General features: G+C 40.1%; 1 protein-coding gene across 4 annotated transcripts in view; it reads right to left on the bottom strand.

Annotated features, from left to right (window-relative positions):
- Positions 1-1,054: 1,054 nt before the first annotated feature.
- The window catches only part of LOC115006445 (multiple epidermal growth factor-like domains protein 11), a 125,202-nt gene continuing 104,293 nt past the window's right edge, over positions 1,055-21,963 (bottom strand). For 3 of the 4 annotated variants that reach the window (XM_029428700.1, XM_029428699.1, XM_029428701.1), the window contains exons 16-23: positions 20,033-20,167; positions 12,575-12,703; positions 12,104-12,232; positions 10,397-10,525; positions 9,433-9,561; positions 8,069-8,302; positions 3,276-3,494; positions 1,055-2,764 (exon numbers count right to left, since the gene is read on the bottom strand). In XM_029428700.1, the coding sequence (XP_029284560.1) occupies positions 2,559-2,764; positions 3,276-3,494; positions 8,069-8,302; positions 9,433-9,561; positions 10,397-10,525; positions 12,104-12,232; positions 12,575-12,703; positions 20,033-20,167 (1,310 nt within the window). In that variant the 3' untranslated portion in view covers positions 1,055-2,558. Of the gene's footprint in view, positions 2,765-3,275; positions 3,495-5,788; positions 5,843-6,276; positions 6,347-7,349; positions 7,505-8,068; positions 8,303-9,432; positions 9,562-10,396; positions 10,526-12,103; positions 12,233-12,574; positions 12,704-20,032; positions 20,168-21,963 lie in introns of all 4 variants that reach the window. The other variant, XM_029428702.1, reaches the window with a different exon arrangement.

Genomic DNA, 21,963 nt, shown 5'->3' with positions numbered 1-21,963 from the left:
ATGTGGAAAAGGCCTATGTAGTTTTCCATATTTGACTTTGCTGCAGTGCTAGTGTCAACTTTCACAAGTATGTTTATTTATATATATATATATATATATATAGATATATATATAGATATAGATATAGTATACAACTTGATAGTTACCTACTACTAAATATTTAACATAATGTAAAGTTGCATTCAGTCTAACACGTCTGCATCTGTGCTAGTGGCTGTACTTAAATACTAACATTACCATGCCAACATACTCACAATGACAAAGTAAACATGTTTAGGTAATATGTACATGTATCATGCTAACATTTGCTAAATTGCGCTGAACACCAAGTACAGCTGAGGCTGATGGGAATGTCATTATCTCTGCAGGTATTTGTTCATAAACCAAAGTATTGGTCATTTTAGCATTTTTACCTGATTATAGCGCTAGATAAAAAGTCAGAGGATCACCAAACTCATAAGGATTCACCCGGAATGTTTATTCCAAATATTATGGCAATCCATCCGATAGTTGTTTAGACATCTCACTTGAGTTATAGAAAGTCAGAGGGTCACCAAAGTCACGGATTCTACCTCTGGCAACCATGAATGTCTCAATACAATGTCGTCATCCTGAAAGGACAACCAACACTTTTCAGGCACAAATGGCTAATCTAAACTATATTCTTTGAATATTGCTAATACATGTTTATTATCTCACTCTGTCTGTCTCTCTCACTCTTTGAGCTGGAGAGGATGAATGCTGTGAGTTAACAAACAGCAACCGACAATGCTACCTACTATACCTTTAAAATACAGGCCGATAACGTTTTCTTCTAGTCCAGGCAATTTTGTCTTCTTTTTTTACAAACTCTCTCTGTCATCTGTCAAATATTGTTGTTGTGCAGACGACACACAATTGTATATCTCTATTGCCCCTGACGACTATCGCTGATGAAATGCTTTACATTTGTGCTGCTTTCTCTGAATTAATTAAAGGTGCAAAGATAAGATGTTATTTTGATTATCAAACGACAGCTGCTGTGTAACAAGACACGACATCACTCCCCTGAGCTATGACAACTTTATTGAGTTCAGGGCTTGAAACAAAAAGACCAACAAAGCACTTGATACATCTACATTAGCTGTAAATCATTATTTGGATCAAAGTCGAAGGAAAAACATATAGCAAGATAAAGTTAGAGCAAATGGAACTAAAGCAGGAAAACAAAGCTGTTTACATCTGATTGTCAACATGTCACGTTATTGCTTTTAGCCAAGGTAAAATCATGAGCATTTTTAACAAAAGTGATCCATCTATCATGAAGTAAATCAAGCAGAATTTCATATATTACGGTTCTGTTTCATATATAATGTGGGAAATAGTTGCCACAAGAACAGACATTCTGTAATGACAGGGAATCATTGACAGGCCTTTGTGGGGCTTTGAGTAATCTTTCAGGCAAAACATTGTGTAAATGTGCTGCTTTTCTTTTCCTCATGTGATAGTTACGGAAATCTTTAGGTTTTAGACATTAAAGACGTCATCTTGCACAATTTTATGACATTTTATAATTAATCGAAAAAACATTAATCCTTAATGAAAGTAATCTGTGCGTGTTCCCAGAAAGCCTGTTTCAGATTAGTCTTTCCCATGTTGAGACAGTCAGATGATAATAATCAGTTTGCACCAAGGGACATAATAAGGGTAATCCTGACTAAATATTATATCTTGAATAATCTTTGCCATGCATGTGTATTAAGCTTGACAAAATAAAAGAAAAATCACAATAATGATCACTGGTGTACAGTAAGCGTACAGCCAATACACCACTCTGTCTACAGTACATACAAAAAGATAACTTTTCAGAGAGAAAATATAGATCCCTGTCGGGATCTTTAAATATGTAAACAGGAAATAAGAAACAATATGTAAAAATACCTGAATTGTACAGGTAGTGTGGATCTCACCAGACTGCAGTTTGTGCGCATGTCTTTACATATTTATATTACTCCTTTTTCTGGGAGAATATGGAAATAATGAGCATCTTTTCTCCAGAGTTGTCCATAATTTACAAGTTTGCACTGGAGAAATAAAGCGCCGTACGATGCTGCTTCATTGTTTGGTAGATCCACTCAGTCCAGGTGTGAATTGGGCCTCACATTGGCACACACATTTACCGTCCCACCCTGATAACTTTACACTCAGTCACTATGTTTCTCTTTTCTGATCGTCCTCGACTTTCCTTCTTCTGATTCAGGACGTATCAAGACATCAGCATACCAGAAAAAAGGTATACTTCCTGTATGTGTATATTCCCTCTGTTGAATTTCTGTTGATGAGGGGGAATTTACAATACAACACAAATATGTGGTATTGTTTGGCACAAAAACATTTTGGATATAATACAGTGATAAACTATCAAACAGCAGTGCAACAGTTGGAGCGCTGCAAGATAGAGACTCTACCCCCTTTCACACACGTATAATCTTTCCACGGTATATCCCAGTTCACAGGTTCCTGCTTCTGGATGAACTGGGAGCACTGGTGCAGTGTCCAGTCTGGGTGCTGGAGGAGGTCTAGAGCAGCGAGCTGGTGGGGCTGCCGGGCAGCGGGGGGCTGTGGTTGTGCAGGGTGAGGCTGTGGCTGTGAGAGGGGCTGGGGCGCACAGGCAGCAGGTCGTAGTGGCTGGGGATGTGGCTGTTCCTGGGCAGATCGTACGGGTTCTGGGGGTAACTGGGAACCACCACACCGTTGGCTCCCTGGATGATACTGATGGTTGGTTCTGGGAGAGAAAGAAGAGGGATTCAAGTAGGAATGATTTAGTTGATTAATTGACAGTTATAGTCATAGTTTATACAGAAAATAATTCATTAATAATAATAAGTAAATAAGTTTTCTCAGATTTATATTAATGTAAACTTTTGTTAATCGGATAAAATAACACAACTAACACCAACTTCACTATTTACTATATTATATAAAGTAAAAGACTGACAATCAAAAAACCATTTGAGATTACTAAAACGTGAAATACTCTTTTTGTAATACTTAATATTGTTTTTGTTTAATGAAGAAAGAATTTGCTTTCTCACTTGTTCTTAAAGGGCCATACCAGCCGCAAGTTTTAGTTCCTTATATACAAACTATGTATAGTTTATATTACTGGAAATACATGCTTAGGGTTTTAAATGTTTTGTTCTTTTACACAATTTAAAAAGCAGAACTGAAAATCAACAAAGGAATCATGATCTAAGCAGCGCCACGCTAGCGCCCCCCTCTCGCCGTAAACGTACCCATGTCGTAGACGTTCTTGGTGGGTGCGGTGGTGGAAGTCGTCGTGGTGACGATGGCGGCAGAGCAGCAGTGTGTCATGTGATCATGGTGAGCCGGCGACTTCATCTCCACGTAGCTGCTCTCTGAGTGTTTGCATACACCGGGTGCGTCGTTGATGGTGGCGTACGGGTTCTCACTGTTGAGGGAGCAGGTGCTGGACAAGGAGCCCTTCATATAGTCTAAAAGATAAAGAGCACATCGATCATTTAACCTTTAAACTAACGCTCTGTGACTCATGTGGGAGCGCAAACTATCCACATTAAATTACTGCAATCTTGTTGAACTCAAAATACTTTCAGAGAAACATTTGGGGGCTTGTTTCAGCGGCGGATGAATCCACACATTGTGCTCTAGTGAGTATTTGTGCAGCAGGACGGTGTGTGTGGGATTAAGTGAAAATAAAGTACAGCGTGTGTGTTCATGGTAATGAAGGAACATGTCACATTGTGCAGCAGTGTGCGTCCGTGATGTGTTTTAAATAGTTTGTAGACAACAATGGAGCTCTATGGCACAGAGGAAGAAGATACATTCAACAAGGGCTACTAATGAATTCATTGGTTTTCATGAGGTTTGTAGTAAAAGAGAATCCTGTAAGAAACTGTACATGTTAGAGAAAATCATTGCATCTCTGGATAAAAAAGGTTAAATTGCAAGGCCAACATCAACATTCAAAAGCAGTTCAGGTTAAAAAAACAAAGCTGCAGCAGAAGGAAGTGACAGGGAAACACACAGCATTCAGTTATTGTGAAGGAGAGATTTCCCAAGGTGAGTTTTGTGAGTGATGGGGTTCAAAGCAGGAGGAGGACCCCAGCAGAGGGGGAAACACACACAGGGGAGGAGTCGGATTCGTCCTGCAGAGACACAAACACACCTGTAAGCACTGGTTGGTAAACATCAACAAGATCGAATAAATTACAATCATTACATTCCAGGACACGGAGCATTCAGGTACAGGCTCGGACCTGAGAGGGTTTTTCATGCTGCACCTCTTCTGCTCCACATCACAATTTCAAGTTGTAATTGACTCTTTGATGCACCCACTGTTCCTCACGCTGAATTATCTGTTTGTACTTCTGACTCCTACATTTCCCAGAAAGCCTTTGGACAATCCTTGGTGTGCTTTTTGCATTTAGGGTAGGTTATACTCTACATTTAGATGTAGTATGTAGAAGATGTTTTTAATAGCTGCACCATTCCATGAAAAACCTGAGATATTATCTTTGGAAACTTTTTCATTTTCAACCAACAAATGTTAAACTCCCTGCCTGAATAGCTTCAGTATGCATTTGTTTTACTCTTTGCTTTTATACTTTACTATTCTTTTTACTGCCGACGTTTCTGATACTGAGTGAGAAGCACTTTGTAAACACTTTTAGAAGTTTAAGGAAAAGTGATTTACAAGTTGTTGTTTTGTTATCCATCGTATTACCTGCTGGCAGTTGTACAAGGTCAAACAACTGAACACTGAGTGTAAGTAAAGCCTGACCAATACTGGCTTTTAAAAATATAGAATACATCATACAGTAGTTATTCTTTATATATATATAATATATATATATTATATGTACTGAGCGAGACATTTTACAGAGTGAAAATAAACTGGGCATCCTCTCTGGAGGACAAACTATGTGATGGAGACACTGTTTCTAAACTATCTCAAACACGTCTCTGACGATTTATCAATCTAGCTCTACTGTCCAGAAAAGTAACGTCTGAAAGGATGTGGATACTAACATTGTTTCCTGAATTATGTTCAAATCATCCAGCCATAAAGAAAATCCTTTTCTTTCCTGAAAGTCATCTGTCATCTGTAGAACGCTACACAATGGAGAGGATAATGTCCATTTATAAACATTTGAAGTCCATTAACTGCTATTTATTATTCTGCTTCTTCATTTTTCTTCTCTCATGTGTACATTTCAATCAAATAATATTTCACATTTAGTCAAACAAACATTTCTCTGCCCTCTGCTGATAATAACTACCAGAGTTAGATACTGAGCCCTATATGTATCAGCGTTTTGAGATTGTATTCATTAATAGTGAAGCTGTCAGGCTCTTCCTCTCTGTCCTCATTACTGTACCTGTCCATTACTGAGCTACATGTTTTAGACCTGAGAGGAAGAAGAACACCTGAGCACAACAGCACTTGTGTTACACACAGCACATATCTTCATGTGGTGGACGTGTCACTACGTTCACCTAATGATCCACTCGGACACTTCTTGTACGCTGAGCTCTACACACTGTCCAAACACAGTGTGCTGTCACAGTTAATCAGTGTGGACTGTCAGAGCAGCGTCTCCTGTTACACGGGACATCCACACCCAACACAAGGAATGGCAACATGAAGCTGAGGTTCAAAATGCAACAGAGGTCGTTATTGGCTGAGGGAACTGTTCGAGCAAGAGGATTGGCTGGGGAGTTCAGAGGTTTGTGAGGTCACACAGGCTCAGTCAACCTCACACTGTACCTCTGTAGCGCGGCTCCACGTGGTAGCTGTAGCGCCGGTCGATGCAGTAAACACCTGCACAGAAAGCAGAGAGAAAAGGTCCTGAAAGGTGAAGACAAAAAAGGAACGAAAGGTCCACAAGTACTGTTTTTGAACAACTGCTACGACGGTGTATTAGGGCCATTGTAGGTAACAAAGAAAATAATAATTAAGTTCTTTTCTTGTATATTTATGATATTAATCTCTGAAATCTCTTGAGTTTCTTTCTACCATGGTCCCAACACCGTCCTAACATGGCCTATTGAATTTCTGGTACATTTTAAAGGCTCTGAAAACCCATTTTCTCACCCACCTCAGAGCAATGAGGTCTGCACAATGTTCTAATTCATTTTCAAACTGTGTCCTTTAGTCCTTTTCAGCAGAAATATAAATGTTTTGGCCTTTTAGCAGAAGCATTGCATTCGCCTGGCTGAGAAAACAAAGCAGGATGGTGAGAAAGTGAGACTGACCCAGCTCGCTGAGGTTGCAGTAGGCCCCCCACTCTGGAGCACTGTTCCTGTGTCGCTTCTTTGTCTTCATCTGGGGCATAAACAAGGAGGGAGAACACGTTAGAAAGCACACACTGAAACGTGCCCTGATCAAATGTCACTCTAATTCTTTGTAAATGAAACAGGAAATAGATTTGTAGATAGTTTTATTTATTTTAATGTGGAGCCGTTAAGTATTATTATATTATTATTATTACTCTAGGTTCGTCAGTTACTGTTGCTACATCCCTCAAGCTTTCCGGCCCGTCACATAAGACAGTTTACAATCATAGCGCTGGCAGATTTAACACTCAAATGATTTTGTAACCTTTGAAACAATGTGTCCCTGATTTCAGACAGCTGGCAGATTTAGCCGTAACTAACGAGCTATTTAAGCTAAAGTTGTCTGTGAGCGGGATACGTTTGTAATGTTTCCTGCTGAACTCTGTGAATCTGTCTTTAATGTGCAGCTCACGGTCACATATATATAATAACATGAAAAGGACTTTTCTCAAACGTTCTGCTGTCAAACGTGTGTAATGTGACATTACAACCAGTTAATATGATCCAGTCCAGTGACTTGAATTACAATAGTTATTATTGAAAGAACTGAACATGAACTACTTTGGTTTTTACTACAGTGCAGTAAATAGTAAAGGGCTGTTCCACGCAAATATTTCATAGGGACTGTTTCTTCCGTAGGAAAACAAAGAGCCTGTGAAAACCTTTGACGACGAGGCCCGTGGATCATTCAGAGTAACACGACGTTGTCTCTGGACAGAGAGGTTCACAGATTCATAAGCTCAGAAAAACTAACTGCATTGCTTCAAACCACTTGTTCTCATAAGTAAGAACATCTGTTGCAGGTGACCTTTCATCTCAATTCCACTCGTAGAATACCTCTTGCATATGTCTTTACATAAACCAAACTGCAACTAATGTCACTTGTTTAGCAATATAATGGCTTCATGAATACAAACTAACAATATTATTTTCTCTGTGGAGAAACGGTGAGAGCTCTCCTCAAGCACAAGTCAGAAAGTCCTGAGACCCACCTTGGCAGGGCGCCTCTTGTCGGTCTTGGCGTAGTGAGCGGCGTAGGTGCAGGGCCCCAGAGTGCGGTAGCTGGGGTTGGAGAAGCAGCGGCCTACAGAGCTGTTACTGGGAGAGGAGTCTGGAGAGGAGAGCAGGCCTGTGCACTGCAGCCCTGCTGTCACCACACAGCATCAGCACATGTTCTTATATCCTCCCCTCTAACACAGCAACATAATGCATACATGCATGTGCACACACAGTGCACCTGAATGCACTGAAAGTCCAAAGCTGCAAATTAAAAAGAAGGAAGTCCAACTCGCACCAAGAGGATCTTAGAGCATTAGCAACATTCATTCATTTTCTTTACCTGCTTATTCCTGTTGACGGTCAGAGAAGGTTAAGGGCTACACAGACACTCACTCACACTCTCATACAGTGTAGATCAGTGCTGAACAAATTACTTGATTGATGTATAACAATTTTCGATAATCGACTAATTGTTTATGTCATTTATGCAGCAACATTTGCTAAATATTTGTTGCTTTTAGCCTCTAAAAGGTGAAAATGAGATTTTCTCTGTGTTTCATTTATTTGAATGTATTATCTCTGTTGTTAGACAAAAAACAAACAAACGATCAGTTCCAGTCGTAGCTCAGGTTGGCCAATCTGACTGGATGTGTAAAGAAAGAGAAAGCGCCTGGAAGAAAAAGGAAAACAGCCGGAGTTACGGACGTCTCACCTGAGAGGGAGTAGTCTGTGGAGTTGATGTGCAGGGCGGGCGTGTAGGTGACGTTCGGCACGTGGTGGCCTTTCTCTCTCTGCCGATAGCGGAACCAGACCACCAGGCTGAGCATGGCCATGATGAGCAGCAGCAGGAAGATGATACCCAGGACGGCACCGGCTGATTGGCGCTCTGAAGCCAGAGCCGGGCTGATCTTGGTGTAGGGGTTCAGTTCCTCCATCATCAGAGCCGCTGAGCAAAACAGGAACAGGGAACAGAATATAGTATTGACACATTCATAACACTTGAACTCAACTTATAGCTTACAGCTATAGCTTTAATCAATACTACGGAAGCCCTGAGAGGCAAGTGAGAAGAAATGATTATGGTTTTCTAAGTCTAATCTAAATGGTGTTCTCTCCTGTGTTTATGTCTTAAGAGCAGGTGAACACACAGTTTTTTTACAGGATAATCTTTCTAAATTCCATTTTTACATTCCAAAAAAACAATTCAACTTTTCTTCATCATTTTTCTAAGTTTCTTTTTTTTCATTTGTGAAAACAGGTGGAAAAAAAGTTTTTGCAGGTTTTTTTGGTCAGGATACATTTTTAAGTGTTAGTTGTTGTAATACTCATTTCGGCCACAAGAGGCTGAAGCGCGCTAAATAAGACTAAATGCATTCATGTTTTCTTCCAGGTGAGTTGGAATTTCTCCATGCACCCTAAACACAGTGTACATCTATTGTGTGTTGGTAAGTTATGAAACATTACTGTCATGTCTTAAAGAAAACATGAACGCTATGTCATATTTAGAACATGGGGTAGTGGTGCACTTCAGCCTCTTGTGAGTACAAACACTACAAAAAAAAGTAACTTAGAAAAATGATCCTGGTAAAACCTTTTTCCCACGTGTTTTCACAAATGAAAAAAAGGTGTGAAAGATTTTCTAGGCAAATAACATGAACGGTTAACAGAGAAAGACTTTGACGTAACTATCACCTCTGCAAACACAGCTATAAATGTGGGTCTAATAAGGTTGCATGCCAATTAATTATACATTTGTCAACACAAATATCAACCTGTTGGTTATTTTGAACTTGTTGGTTATTCCTCTTTGTTTGGCTTAGAGTAAATTGAACAGACGTGAAATCACAGTGACCTTAAACACGTTGCCAGCATGAAGGGATGAACTGAGTTAGTTCATCCATCAGTATTTGTACCTTCACTGAAACACTGTCTTATGCAGATTTCTGTATTCCAGTCTTCTTTTTAATCTCTTAAATAATGTATATTCAGTGTTCCCCTGTCATCTTGTTTTTTACGTTTCATCTGAACCCAACACAAAGCAGCGGCATCAAACAGTTAGAGAACATCAGCTCTCACCCTGGTCACAGCGGATGCCTTTGAAGCCGATGCTGCAGTAGCAGGTCCCCGTCACGTAGTCACAGGTGGCGTTGTTCATACACTCACACAGCTGCTGGCAGCCGTAACCAAACGTCCCCGCAGGACACTCTGGACGCGGGAGCAGAGGTTTAATACATCTTTAAATCTTACAGGTGGAAGCACAGATATTACAGGTGTCAAGTTTAAACTCATAGCTCTGATTTATGGGCAAATGTTTGATGTTTTAACTTCAGTTACAGTTACATCATCCCTTTGTGGCTCGACTGTCTTCGGCCTGTCAGCTTAAAAAACATGACACTACAGCGATGTGTGCAAAAGGAATATCTTGATAATGATAACAAACAAACAATAACATATTTAATTTACATTATGAATATATAATACTAATAGTATTCCAGTTGTCTGAGGTGTTTGCTCTCGTCTATATTCAGCACTGGGCGATATGAGATACAATCTTCCATCATGGTAAATGAGTTGATATCATGACAGCAATAATGCATTTTCAGGAAAATCAATTGAAATATTTAGTGGATGAAAACACACATATCTAGGACTTTTATTGCATTGATGCAAACAATCATGTTTAAATGTCTCTAATAGATATCACCATGAAACTTCCCCAGCTGATTACTAACATTAAGACAATTATTGTTTCTATTTTCTGAAATGTTATTTTTAAAAATGCAACTGAGGCTTTATCTAAAGTGAATTTAGGAGAAATCTACCGACGCAATTAGACAAAGTTAGTCAAATAAACACCAAAATGTGTATTTTGGATGTTTTCTTCCCACTAGTCTGAAAGAAGACAGTAACTGTTTATTACATTCAAATGCACTGTGTATCATGAAAACAGTATCATGTTATTGTAATGCCGACATGATGATGGGATAATTGCTCAGTCTTCATGTAACAACAACAAGGAAGTGTTGATGCACACACTCACTGAGCTCACAGCTTTGTCCTATGAAGCCCGTCCTGCAGGAACACTGTCCGCTGATGTGTTCGCAGTCCGCCCCGTTCTGACAGCGACACACTTCAGCACACTGCGAGCCGAAGAAACCCGCAGGACAGCCTGGAGAGAAACACACAACAACACATGGTATGTCCTTACCATGGTGTCTACGTCTAAAAGAGCACAAGTGCCACTTTTCATCATCAGCTGTTCCACTCTTCAAACTCAGACCCTGAGGGATGATCCACAAATCTGGAAATGTGTTTTGAAGCATCTTTTCTGAGATTGGCTAATCTGTTCTGTCACAGTGGAACCAACATGGATCATCTCTGCAGAATTAAACAACAACTCCTGAAGACACTCTAGAGAGGTTGTATGTCTCCTTGTTTCTAGTGATGCAGCCACATCAGACTCCAACAAAATCAAGGTTGTAAATAAATCCAGACAATTACCATACTAATGTGGCTCAGTCTTAACCCTTTATACTTATAAATACTTTTTTATGGTCGCTCATAATAACAATTTACAGAGGTTTAGCTAATATGGCTAAACTGGGGATTTGTTTAAAGCCCCTGTGATTAGAGACATGATCAGTGTTACACATTGTTAGATTGTTTTAGCGATGTCACCTTATCCCTAATTCTAGCAACTAATATGAGTATAAAATGACTATGACCGATGAATTCTGAAAATAAGACCCAGATCATGAAATAAATAAAGTGGATATTATGGTTTAAAGGTTAATTGTGTAAGATGTTCCAGAACTTAAACTTAAACATTAAAACAATGAACTAACATTATCAACAGAGTGTGAAGAGGTAACAGTGTTGACGTTGTGTCAAAGACGTCTCTGTGTTGTGTTCAGATATCTACTGAAGTTAGCATGCTAACAGCTAGCTGCGCTCCGTCCCGTCTGTAATACCACTTGTTCCTCTAGAGGTGATAGTGAGTCACTGTAGCTCCAGTCTGCCTCAGTACAGAGGGAGAACAAGTACAGCTGCCTGACTCTCTTGTAGATATTACAGCCATGTTCTGTCTGTTTTATAGTTTATTTATTATAACATAACAACAGAAGTGGCGTTACTTAAGTACGCAAGTTACGTTACAAATAAATCAATTCTCTCACACGGGAAATGAACTGCAATCTCCTGGGGAAAGTCTGCTGTTTTTGAACCCAACCATGCACCCCAAAGTGTGAACCAAAAGTACTGAACTACAGGTGTAAAAGCAACCTAAGGAATATCAACCCGGCTTCATGGAGTCCGAGCATTAACGGATGGCTTTGTTTGCTGAAACAAATGAAACCGAGAAGCTACTCAATAATAATTATATTTATTATTAACAGTATTCAAATGTTGGCACCAAACTCAGTTTCTAGGCAATGAAGGAAAAGAGGAGGAAGGAATCTAAGGAGATAAAGGAATGAATGTCTTTAGGCATGCAGTTTTTTTTATTTGCCACCAGATGGAGGTGCAGGTATGAGATATTCAAAGCAGGGGACCTCTGTGACTCCACTGCAAGAAGTGAGAGTGCATCATCAGCCAGAAAGTCTGTCACTGTTTCCCTTATTAAAAGTGTGTGTGTGTGTGTTGTGTGTGTGTGTGTGTGTGTGTGTGTGTGTGTGTGTGTGTGTGTGTGTGTGTGTGTGTGTGTGTGTGTGTGTGAGTGTGTGTGTGTGTGTGTGTGCGTGAGGCGTACGCTGAGTACAGAAGAGTCCCGTCCAACCAGCGCTGCAGTTACACTCCCCGTCTGTGGCGCTGCACTGGGCTCCGTTGTGACAGTTACATGTGTGGATGCAGTCTGGACCCCATGATCCCTGAGCACACGCTGCCAATAACACGCATGAAAACACACATACACATAGTTAGAGAAAGACAGCGGAAGATGAACAAATGCACACACGTGTGACTTTTGTAACCGTCTCTCGCTGTAACAGAGATCAGTGCGGTCCGTGCCTTCATTAGCTTCACAAGTGATTTGGTGATTGTGGAAGCTCTGCCTAATGTGAGATGGATAATTAATGTCAGAGCCAACGGAATGATTGCCTTTAGTTTTTCCCCCACTTGGCTCTGACTGGTTCGTGATCAACTCAAGCGGTCGATAAGCTCTGAGGTGAGAAGGAGAAAAGAGAGTGTGAAAGAGGAAGAGAGATAATTTGTAGCGTCTTACGTTTGGAGCAGTCCTTGCTGATCCATCCGGGGTAGCACTGACAGGAGCCGTCGATGGGATAACAAGTGCCGTTATTGGTGCACGAACACGCCTCAGCACAGGCTTTACCATACTTTCCACTGGGACACACTGTGGACACACACACACACACACACACACACACACACACACACACACACAGTTAGTTATTGTGAGAATAGGAAGTACTCATATATTTCACTACAGTAAAAGTCCCTTCTAAACCTCACTGAGGTAAAAGTCCAGAAGCATTAGCAGCAAATTATACTTACAGCACAAAAAGTAAAATAACTCATTATGCAAAATGGCCCATTTCAGAATAATAAACATTATTTCACTGAATACTTGCTGCAGCTGGTAAAGGTGTTTTGTTTCTATATATACTGCTGGGTAGCTTGAGATTCCCTCCCAGGATCAATACAGTTCAATCTTAACCTATAATAATACATCATCCTTTATTTATTGATTACATTTTGTATTATTTATCTGAATCTGCAAAGTAAGAAAGTACAATATTTCTCTCTGAATTGTAGTGGAATAGAAGTACAAAATAGTAATAAAAACAATAACAAACAATATTCTATGTATAATAAAATGTTGTCAGCTAAAAAACAAAATTCATGTTCTAATATTTCCAGACAATTATGCAAACTAGGACTTCCTAGTCTGGTGATAAATAGTGAATTATGTTGATCTGCTAAAATTTTACACAAATCTCATGATTACGATGACATAGAATATATGTCATTAGGAAGAGAAATATCATCAGGCTGGTACATTATGAATCATTCATGTCATTTTTCCCTCATGAAATATAATAGAACAAGAATGAAAAGTGAAGAAGTGGTTCTGCTGTTGAGCAAGATGAGAGTCCGCAGCCACGCTCGCAGCTCTGCCATGCTGTACTTATTGCTATATGCTTAAGTGCTGATTTTTAGATATGTTTATCATATTCACAATTAAAATTTACATATTAGAGTATCACCAAAGTTATTCAAATTCATCCTGAAGGGAAACATGTACAAACAAATGTAATAGCAATACATCCATTAGTAGTGAAGACATTTCATGTGGAACTACAAATATCAACCTCAAGGTGGCGCTATAGGAAAAGTCAAAGGATCAACAAAGTCAGTAGGATTTAACCTCGAGGGAACATGAACGTCTGCATACAATTTCATGGCAGTCCACCAGGTAACTACCTGAAAGTGAAAGTGAAGGACTGAATGACAGCTATAACACCTGTGTTATTCTTCCACTATAGGCAGCGTGGGATCACTTCCTGGTGCGGGGTGGGTTGAGCTTTGGCTCATTGAATGTCAGTGAAGGAAATGTAAAAGGCTCAGCATGTATTTCACTACTATGATTGTTACTTATCTCTGTATATCTCAATGTCTTTTGAAAACATTATATCTTTTAATGTTGCATAACACCCCATTAATGAAGACACTTAGTATCAATAGAACCGTCTCAAGCTATCATGATAATGTGTTTTAGGAATACTTTAAACAGTAAATGAGGGAAGAATATAGGATTTTAAAATGTCATGAGAAAAAAATCATTAAGTGGGAGGGACAAGAAGGGGCACAAAACTGTTATAAAATGTTTTAGGAGGAATAAATGAGAGAACATATTAAAAGAAAACTAAATGTCTCTTTTCAGAAGTGCCAGACTCATTCAACAGGAAGCCTTAATTACTGACCTTCTCTTTCAATGTATCATTCAGTACCATGAGAAATTAGTTTTTTCAATTTGCCGTCTGATTGCGAACTGCTTTGAAACATACCTACTTATATTAAACAGTCTGAAATTACTCATCACTGCTCATTGTTTCTAAAGTGATAAGCGTCTCTGCAGAAAACAGGACGCGGGCGAGAGTTTTCTCAGACGGAGCTCCTACAAAGGTTCTGGAAGAAGTTTGTTTCCCAGTTAATAATTTTAGGGAAATGCACATCCTGTTGCTTAAGGATGTAATACTTCTACTTTTTTATATTCAGATCTCTAAATGTAGTTACACTGATATATTACATATATATTACACTGAAATATTAAGACACAGCCAAGCCTGACAATACATCAGTGTGCTCTGGGGTTTTGGGATTATTGCCAATTAAAATGAGACATTCTGCTACTACTGCATGTTATATATCAATGTAGAGTTTGGGTTTGACTGAAATTTGTGAGTTTATTAAGTTAAAGGTATCTTATAAAAGTTAATATACAGAAGCTCCACACTGTAACTCTGTGGGAAGCACAGAAAGAGGCTGAGGACCAATCGTGACACATTATAAACATTCTTAAAGTGTGAAAAGTTAGAAATATTACTGAGCCGACGTTTAACTTGACCTGACCTCCTGATACCAAACTTTTAAATGTTAAGAAGTGTTTGCGTTACAAGATACAGCGTGCGCTTATACTCATCTTCATTAACTATTACAGCCGCATTACAGTTTCCTGAATGTGTGTATGTGTTTAGATGAGATACATTATACATACATGAGGATATTTATTATTTTACATTACTCTTCTGCACTCATTTGCATTTTACTACCACTTTCCACCTGTTGCACAAAATGTATTGTCTTCATTAACAGGTTCTGCCTGTCTATGTTTATAATAGCCATTAGCCGGCCAGTTCCACTAGAATAATAAAACCCAGGAGGGGATTCTTTACTCTGAATATCAGAGCAATAAAGATCATCAGCTTTAATGATGTCCCTCCACTTATGTAACAGTAGCCAATGTATGACTAGTGTCTGTAAAGTTTGGATCAAAGGAATACACGTACATATGTGTACATGAATAAAACCACATTTAGCAAAAATAATTAGCAGGAGAGGGACTGTTGGGCAGCTCCCCGATGATCCTCTGTTAACTGAGCACATAATTAGTTTTTTAGCCACACTCTGCTGATGTCATTCAGTACGTACAAAACTTTGGTCCAGAGTGAAATATCTAGACATCTATTGAAGGGGTTGTAATTACATTTGTAATTCATTCTCCTGCAAAAAAACATAAGCAATTTACTTTTGCATTAAACTAAAAGCTTCAGTAAACGTGAGGCCGACAAAGGACAACTGAAATGGACAAAGTGCAGCTGAAGGGGATGGAGGTTGAGGTAAGCCTGAAAAACCCGAGGGTTGGGACGCCACAAAGGGCGCAAGACAATCTAAGTGGTCGCGAGACGATTAAAAGGAAAATAAAGCAGAATGAACTTTCTACCATTCTACCATACCAAAGTATCTTTATTGTTTGGACTTTCCTCTAATGTTTGCTTTTTTTATGGTGTATATCTGGATAATATAACCTCCCCGAACAGACCTAGTATGGAGTGTGGACCGGTACTTTGAGAGGCACCATTTCACCTCCTGGGCTCTGATACAATCGCTGCCCACTGCGCCTAATACCAGGATGTGTGAATTGCAGAGTCTACATTTGACTCTGTGTGCTGTGCTGTGTACATGTGTGGCCTTTAAAAGAGGATTCCATTTCCATTTTCAGGTTCAAACAACACAAATACCGATCTTTTTCTTGTTGGTGACGAGGGGTCAGATGGAATAGCAGGTCATGTGACACCCACCGGCCCATACACAGTCATTACAGAAGGCTGCAGTGTTATAAGAGAACCTTTGAAATGACTCTTTGTGTTGAATGAATGTTAGGTTAGGTCTGAAGTAAAAAAGTATTGCAAATAATTTTCATGCCATTCATGCAGGCCGACGAAGGACTGTAGACATGTGAAATGTTTTCAGTGTATATGCCAAGTGAGCTGCTTTCATTGGACTGAATGGAGAGCCATCCTGGAGCACGGTCTCCAGCTCTCTAAGTAACTTCACAGTCTGAGAGTATCTGAGAGTTCACATGAGTCGGAGAGTATCTGAGAGTACACATGAGTCTGAGAGTATCTGAGAGTACACATGAGTCTGAGAGTATCCGAGTCTGAGAGTATCTGAGAGTACACATGAGTCTGAGAGTATCTGAGAGTACACATGAGTCTGAGAGTATCTGAGAGTACACATGAGTCTGAGAGTACACATGAGTCTGAGAGTACACATGAGTCTGAGAGTATCTGAGAGTACACATGAGTCTGAGAGTACACATGAGTCTGAGAGTACACATGAGTCTGAGAGTATCTGAAAGTACACATGAGTCTGAGAGTATCTGAGAGTACACATGAGTCTGAGAGTATCTGAAAGTACACATGAGTCTGAGAATATCTGAGAGTACATATGAGTCGGAGAGTATCTGAGAGTACACATGAGTCTGAGAGTACACATGAGTCTGAGAGTACACATGAGTCTGAGAATATCTGAGAGTACACATGAGTCGGAGAGTACACATGAGTCGGAGAGTATCTGAGAGTACACATGAGTCTGAGAGTACACATGAGTCTGAGAGTTCACATGAGTCGGAGAGTATCTGAGAGTACACATGAGTCTGAGAGTATCTGAGAGTACACATGAGTCTGAGAGTATCTGAGAGTACACATGAGTCTGAGAGTATCCGAGTCTGAGAGTATCTGAGAGTACACATGAGTCTGAGAGTATCTGAGAGTACACATGAGTCTGAGAGTACACATGAGTCTGAGAGTACATATGAGTCGGAGAGTATCTGAGAGTACACATGAGTCTGAGAGTACACGAGTCTGAGAGTTCACATGAGTCGGAGAGTATCTGAGAGTACACATGAGTCTGAGAGTACACATGAGTCTGAGAGTACACATGAGTCGGAGAGTATCTGAGAGTACACATGAGTCTGAGAGTATCCGAGTCTGAGAGTATCTGAGAGTACACATGAGTCTGAGAGTATCTGAGAGTACACATGAGTCTGAGAGTATCCGAGTCTGAGAGTATCTGAGAGTACACATGAGTCTGAGAGTACACATGAGTCTGAGAGTATCTGAGAGTACACATGAGTCTGAGAGTACACATGAGTCTGAGAGTATCCGAGTCTGAGAGTATCTGAGAGTACACATGAGTCTGAGAGTATCTGAGAGTTCACATGAGTCTGAGAGTACACATGAGTCTGAGAGTATCCGAGTCTGAGAGTATCTGAGAGTACACATGAGTCTGAGAGTATCTGAGAGTACACATGAGTCTGAGAGTATCTGAGAGTTCACATGAGTCTGAGAGTACACATGAGTCTGAGAGTATCTGAGAGTACACATGAGTCTGAGAGTACACATGAGTCTGAGAGTATCTGAGAGTACACATGAGTCTGAGAGTACACATGAGTCTGAGAGTACACATGAGTCTGAGAGTACACATGAGTCTGAGAGTATCTGAGAGTACACATGAGTCTGAGAGTACACATGAGTCTGAGAGTACACATGAGTCTGAGAGTACACATGAGTCTGAGAGTATCTGAGAGTACACATGAGTCTGAGAGTACATTATCAGCCTACAGTGCTGACTGAAGCAGCATTGTGTAATTGTTTAAACTTTATGCAAAGATGTTGTAGCTGGAGCCACATCTTATGTGTTTGTGTTCAGAAACAACCTCATTGTATTTTATTTTCAGGAACAATTTACATCTTAATATAGATTTAAGAAAATGAAACGTATTAAATATCTATAAAGGACAATGGAAGGAGATAAGTGGAATAAGAAATGACATGTAAATCAAAGAAAGGTACAACACAGAACCATATATCAAATGAAATTTAGAGAGAAGTCAGCATTCATTGTTTGAACTGGTAGCACTTAGTGGCTCCACGCAGATATAAAAGCATTACTTGATGTGTTTGAGGGTGTTAGTTTGCATTGCTACAGGTACAGCCACCGAAAGAATCCACTATTTGAAAATGATCAGTAATGAATCCTGTGCTGGTTGTCTGAAGGTGATAGTGTTATATCTATTATGCACATTTTACATTTTGGAATGTTTCCACATAAATGTGATCTTTTCATTAAAGTGGTGAAACCCCCTTTTGCCTCAGTTCACTCTTACACACACACAATGTTGTTTTCTTCAGAGATGCAACAGAGCCTTTGAGACTCTACCAGTCAATAACATCATTAGCTTGTACAAAAGGGTATCACACATCGAGAGGACAGGGATGGAGCGGGACCGACTCTTCAGGCGCTTAAAAGCCCCCCGCGCCGGACATCTGATTTATCAAGGCTCGGCCAGTTATCTATGTGCCTGCTCAAAGATGCAGCGGCCAGCAGAATGGCTAATGTAGGACAGGGCATGACTAAGGCCGTCTTCATGTTTAATGATGATGAATATTTCACAGCACATTCCTCCACCGCCTCGATTTAAAATTAGACTTGGCAACGAATCTTGGGCCAACTGCCTTCATAGGAGAATTAACACCTGTTTAACCTGCAGGAGCTGAAGCATACTGAAATAATGATGTACAGGAGGAACGGACAAAAAGATTATTCCGATAAAATGAAGAGGTGTGAGAAGTTGTTAAAAGGAGCTCAAGGTTTAGATTTCTCTTTCATTACCTACATTTCTAATAAAGGGATTTGTCTTTGTGTGCAGGGCTTCAATTCTAACCTAAAGTTAATTGGCGATGTACGAGGTTTACGAAAAAAAGATTGAGCTAATGCTGATGTGAAGAGACTGACTGCAAGTTAAATTGTATACCAGCTGTTGTCTGGCTGGTTCCTTAATAACCTGGCTGTCGGTTAGAAATCAGAGCTCCTCCTGAAGGCTGTGACAACTTTGAGAGTCTGAGGGAATGTGATTACAAAACAGCATCAAATGAGATGAAAGATAAATCCTGCGGCAATTTCCTGGGAGTTTTTGGATTGAACAGTCTCTGTACGGAGCATATGCTTACATACAGCACGAAAACGGCAATCATGGAGGCTCATTGCATGTCACACTGAGGGAGTCTAAAAGTATGTTGGTCACAATCCACCAAAGCTTTCATCCAGCTTTTGAAACCAGGGACGGCCTAATGAAAGACACTATCAAATTGCATTATGGGAAATGCAAGATTCAGTGTTTCTTGGAGCTTGACCCAAACTAGAAGGCAGAACATCTCTGGTTCTTCTCATTCAAACCCCGACAAACGAGCTCACACAATGCTATTAAAGCCGTCGCTCCCAGGGACAGCTCTCTGTATTTCTGCAGTATACCGGAGTTGTGCTGTCTGTGGCGACTTTCAGGCACAGGCGCACGCACGCCTGCAGGTGAGATCACCACATCTCCCCCGCCCACAGGAGCGCCCACTTCAAGTCTACACATGCACATTTTTTTTTACTTTAATCCTTCCTCTGAACGCTGACTTTCTTTTTTTATCTGGAGCATCCTCTCCAGAAACGCTGTACTCCTCACTGCTGCTCCGCCGCTATGATTGCTCCCATATGGTAATTACTCTCACTGCCCGGGGTTCCACACTCCAGCCTTAAAGCAGACACACAAACACAGAGAAGGCGGCAGGTCCTTTTTGGGATAAAACACTGATGTAAAACTACAACTGACCTTGATTACAGAGGGAGCCGAAGAAGCCAGAGAGACATTCACAATGGCCGGAGACATGGTGGCAGGCCCCGTCGCTGTGGATACACTGAGGACACGACTGGCTGCAACGGTGGCCGTAGAAACCAGGAGAACATGCTGCAGAGAACACACACACACACCACTGTTACAAGGATGTGTGTGTGTGTGTGTGTGTGTGTGTTTGTGCATGTGACAGAGAGAAAAGTCAATTTCAGAGTCTAAAGGGAACTTAGATTAGTTCTCTGATTAGTTCTCTGATCATTTTAATAATGGATTTCATGGTCCACTTAGTCCCAATCTAAGCTCCTATTTTCAAACCACACACATCTGCAAGCTTATTATTGTCCACCATACCTATATATTGGTGTGTGTATGTGTGTACGCATGCTAAAGTGTGTCCATGAAAGTGTTTCCCTGGCCGCTGTCTCTTCTCCGACCTGTTGGCAGTGTTAGATCTTCTTTGTTTTTCCTTCCTCCATAGATCCTCCAATGGCCTTTAATTTGTTTTAATTGATGTTACTCTAAGTGGTGAGACAAGCTGGTGCAATCTGGTCTGCCTCCTTCCTCACGCTACAGGATTTTCCTAATTAAGATAATTGCCTAAACTGTGAACCCAGAGCCCTTACATTTATCACTCTGATGCAGAGAGAAGCAGAGGAAACAACTGGTGTGTGTGTGTGTGTGTGTGTGTGTGTGTGTGTGTGTGTGTGTGTGTGTTTATAGAAGCATATCAGCAGAAAGGCACACTGCAAGCTACAGGTAGCGTCAGACAATATTTTAAGCAAATTGTACAATAGATGATTTACAGTTTTCTCATTATTCAGATTTGAAAATAAACCCTTGTTAGACCTGATGCCGCTCATGCTCACTGGTGTGTTCAGACTAGAAAAACACAGCGGCTCATTTGGAAACAAAGAAGTTCTCCTGAACTATCCACCAAAGTTATTTTCTAAATAACATAGAGATGAGAAATATGCCAAGCAGCTGCAGGATGCTTCTCTTTGTGATGTCCTGCGTGGTGTTCACAGATGTAGTAGGGATGGAGCTACATTGCATTTTTGAATCCTCTTGAATCCCAGTTGGTCAGCGTTGGAAGAAATACTCAGATCTTTTACTCGAGCTAAAGAAGCAAGACCACAGTGTAGAAATACTCATTCAACATTTACTTATGTAAAAGTACAAAAGTATCAGCATCAAAATATACTTAAAGTACCAAAAGTAAAAGCACTGACTTTGCAGAAGGGCCCATTTCAGAGCGATATAAATATATAAATGATATTACGAGATATGATTATTGATGCATTACTTTAATGTTGCAGCTGGCAAATGTGGGGCTAATTTCAAATTATTTATATATAGTTAAACTCACAATAAACTCAAAGATGTCTTCTGTTACATGTTACATTAATGTTTACAACCTGAAAATGGGACGAGCAGCATGAATATATGAAATGTTCATCGCATGCATCTGACACACTCAGAGCTGTGGCCTCCCGTACTTCACCAGCTTCTTACTCCAAACACTGAAAGTCCTGACGTATGAAGCTGATCAGATTGAAATGTTGATATGAGTCAAAGTTTACCTGAGAGTGAGTGACGGCTCTCTGGAGAAAAGTCATCACTGTCAAAAGTGTTGTTACAGAGTGAGGTGTCTTCTCACTCACAAAGCATCTTTGTTTGAGTACAGACACCAGCGAGCACATTAAGCGGCCATTAAAGATTTAAAGTTAATTAGCTACAGCCGATCTAATCTGCCACAAGTGATGTCTGTCATTTTAACCAGCGACAGTCGGCTAAAAATTGTTATCGGCTATCTGAATGTTTTTCTATTTATCTTTCCTGATAAAAAAGAGCGAAGAGTGATACAAGGTTTGATAAGAGATTCATTAATGCTGGAGCTTAATGAATCCAAG

The sequence above is a fragment of the Cottoperca gobio genome, chromosome 3 (assembly GCF_900634415.1).
Source record: "Cottoperca gobio chromosome 3, fCotGob3.1, whole genome shotgun sequence".
NCBI classification, from domain to species: Eukaryota; Metazoa; Chordata; class Actinopteri; order Perciformes; family Bovichtidae; genus Cottoperca; species Cottoperca gobio.
This window is presented reverse-complemented; position numbering and strand designations above follow the sequence as displayed.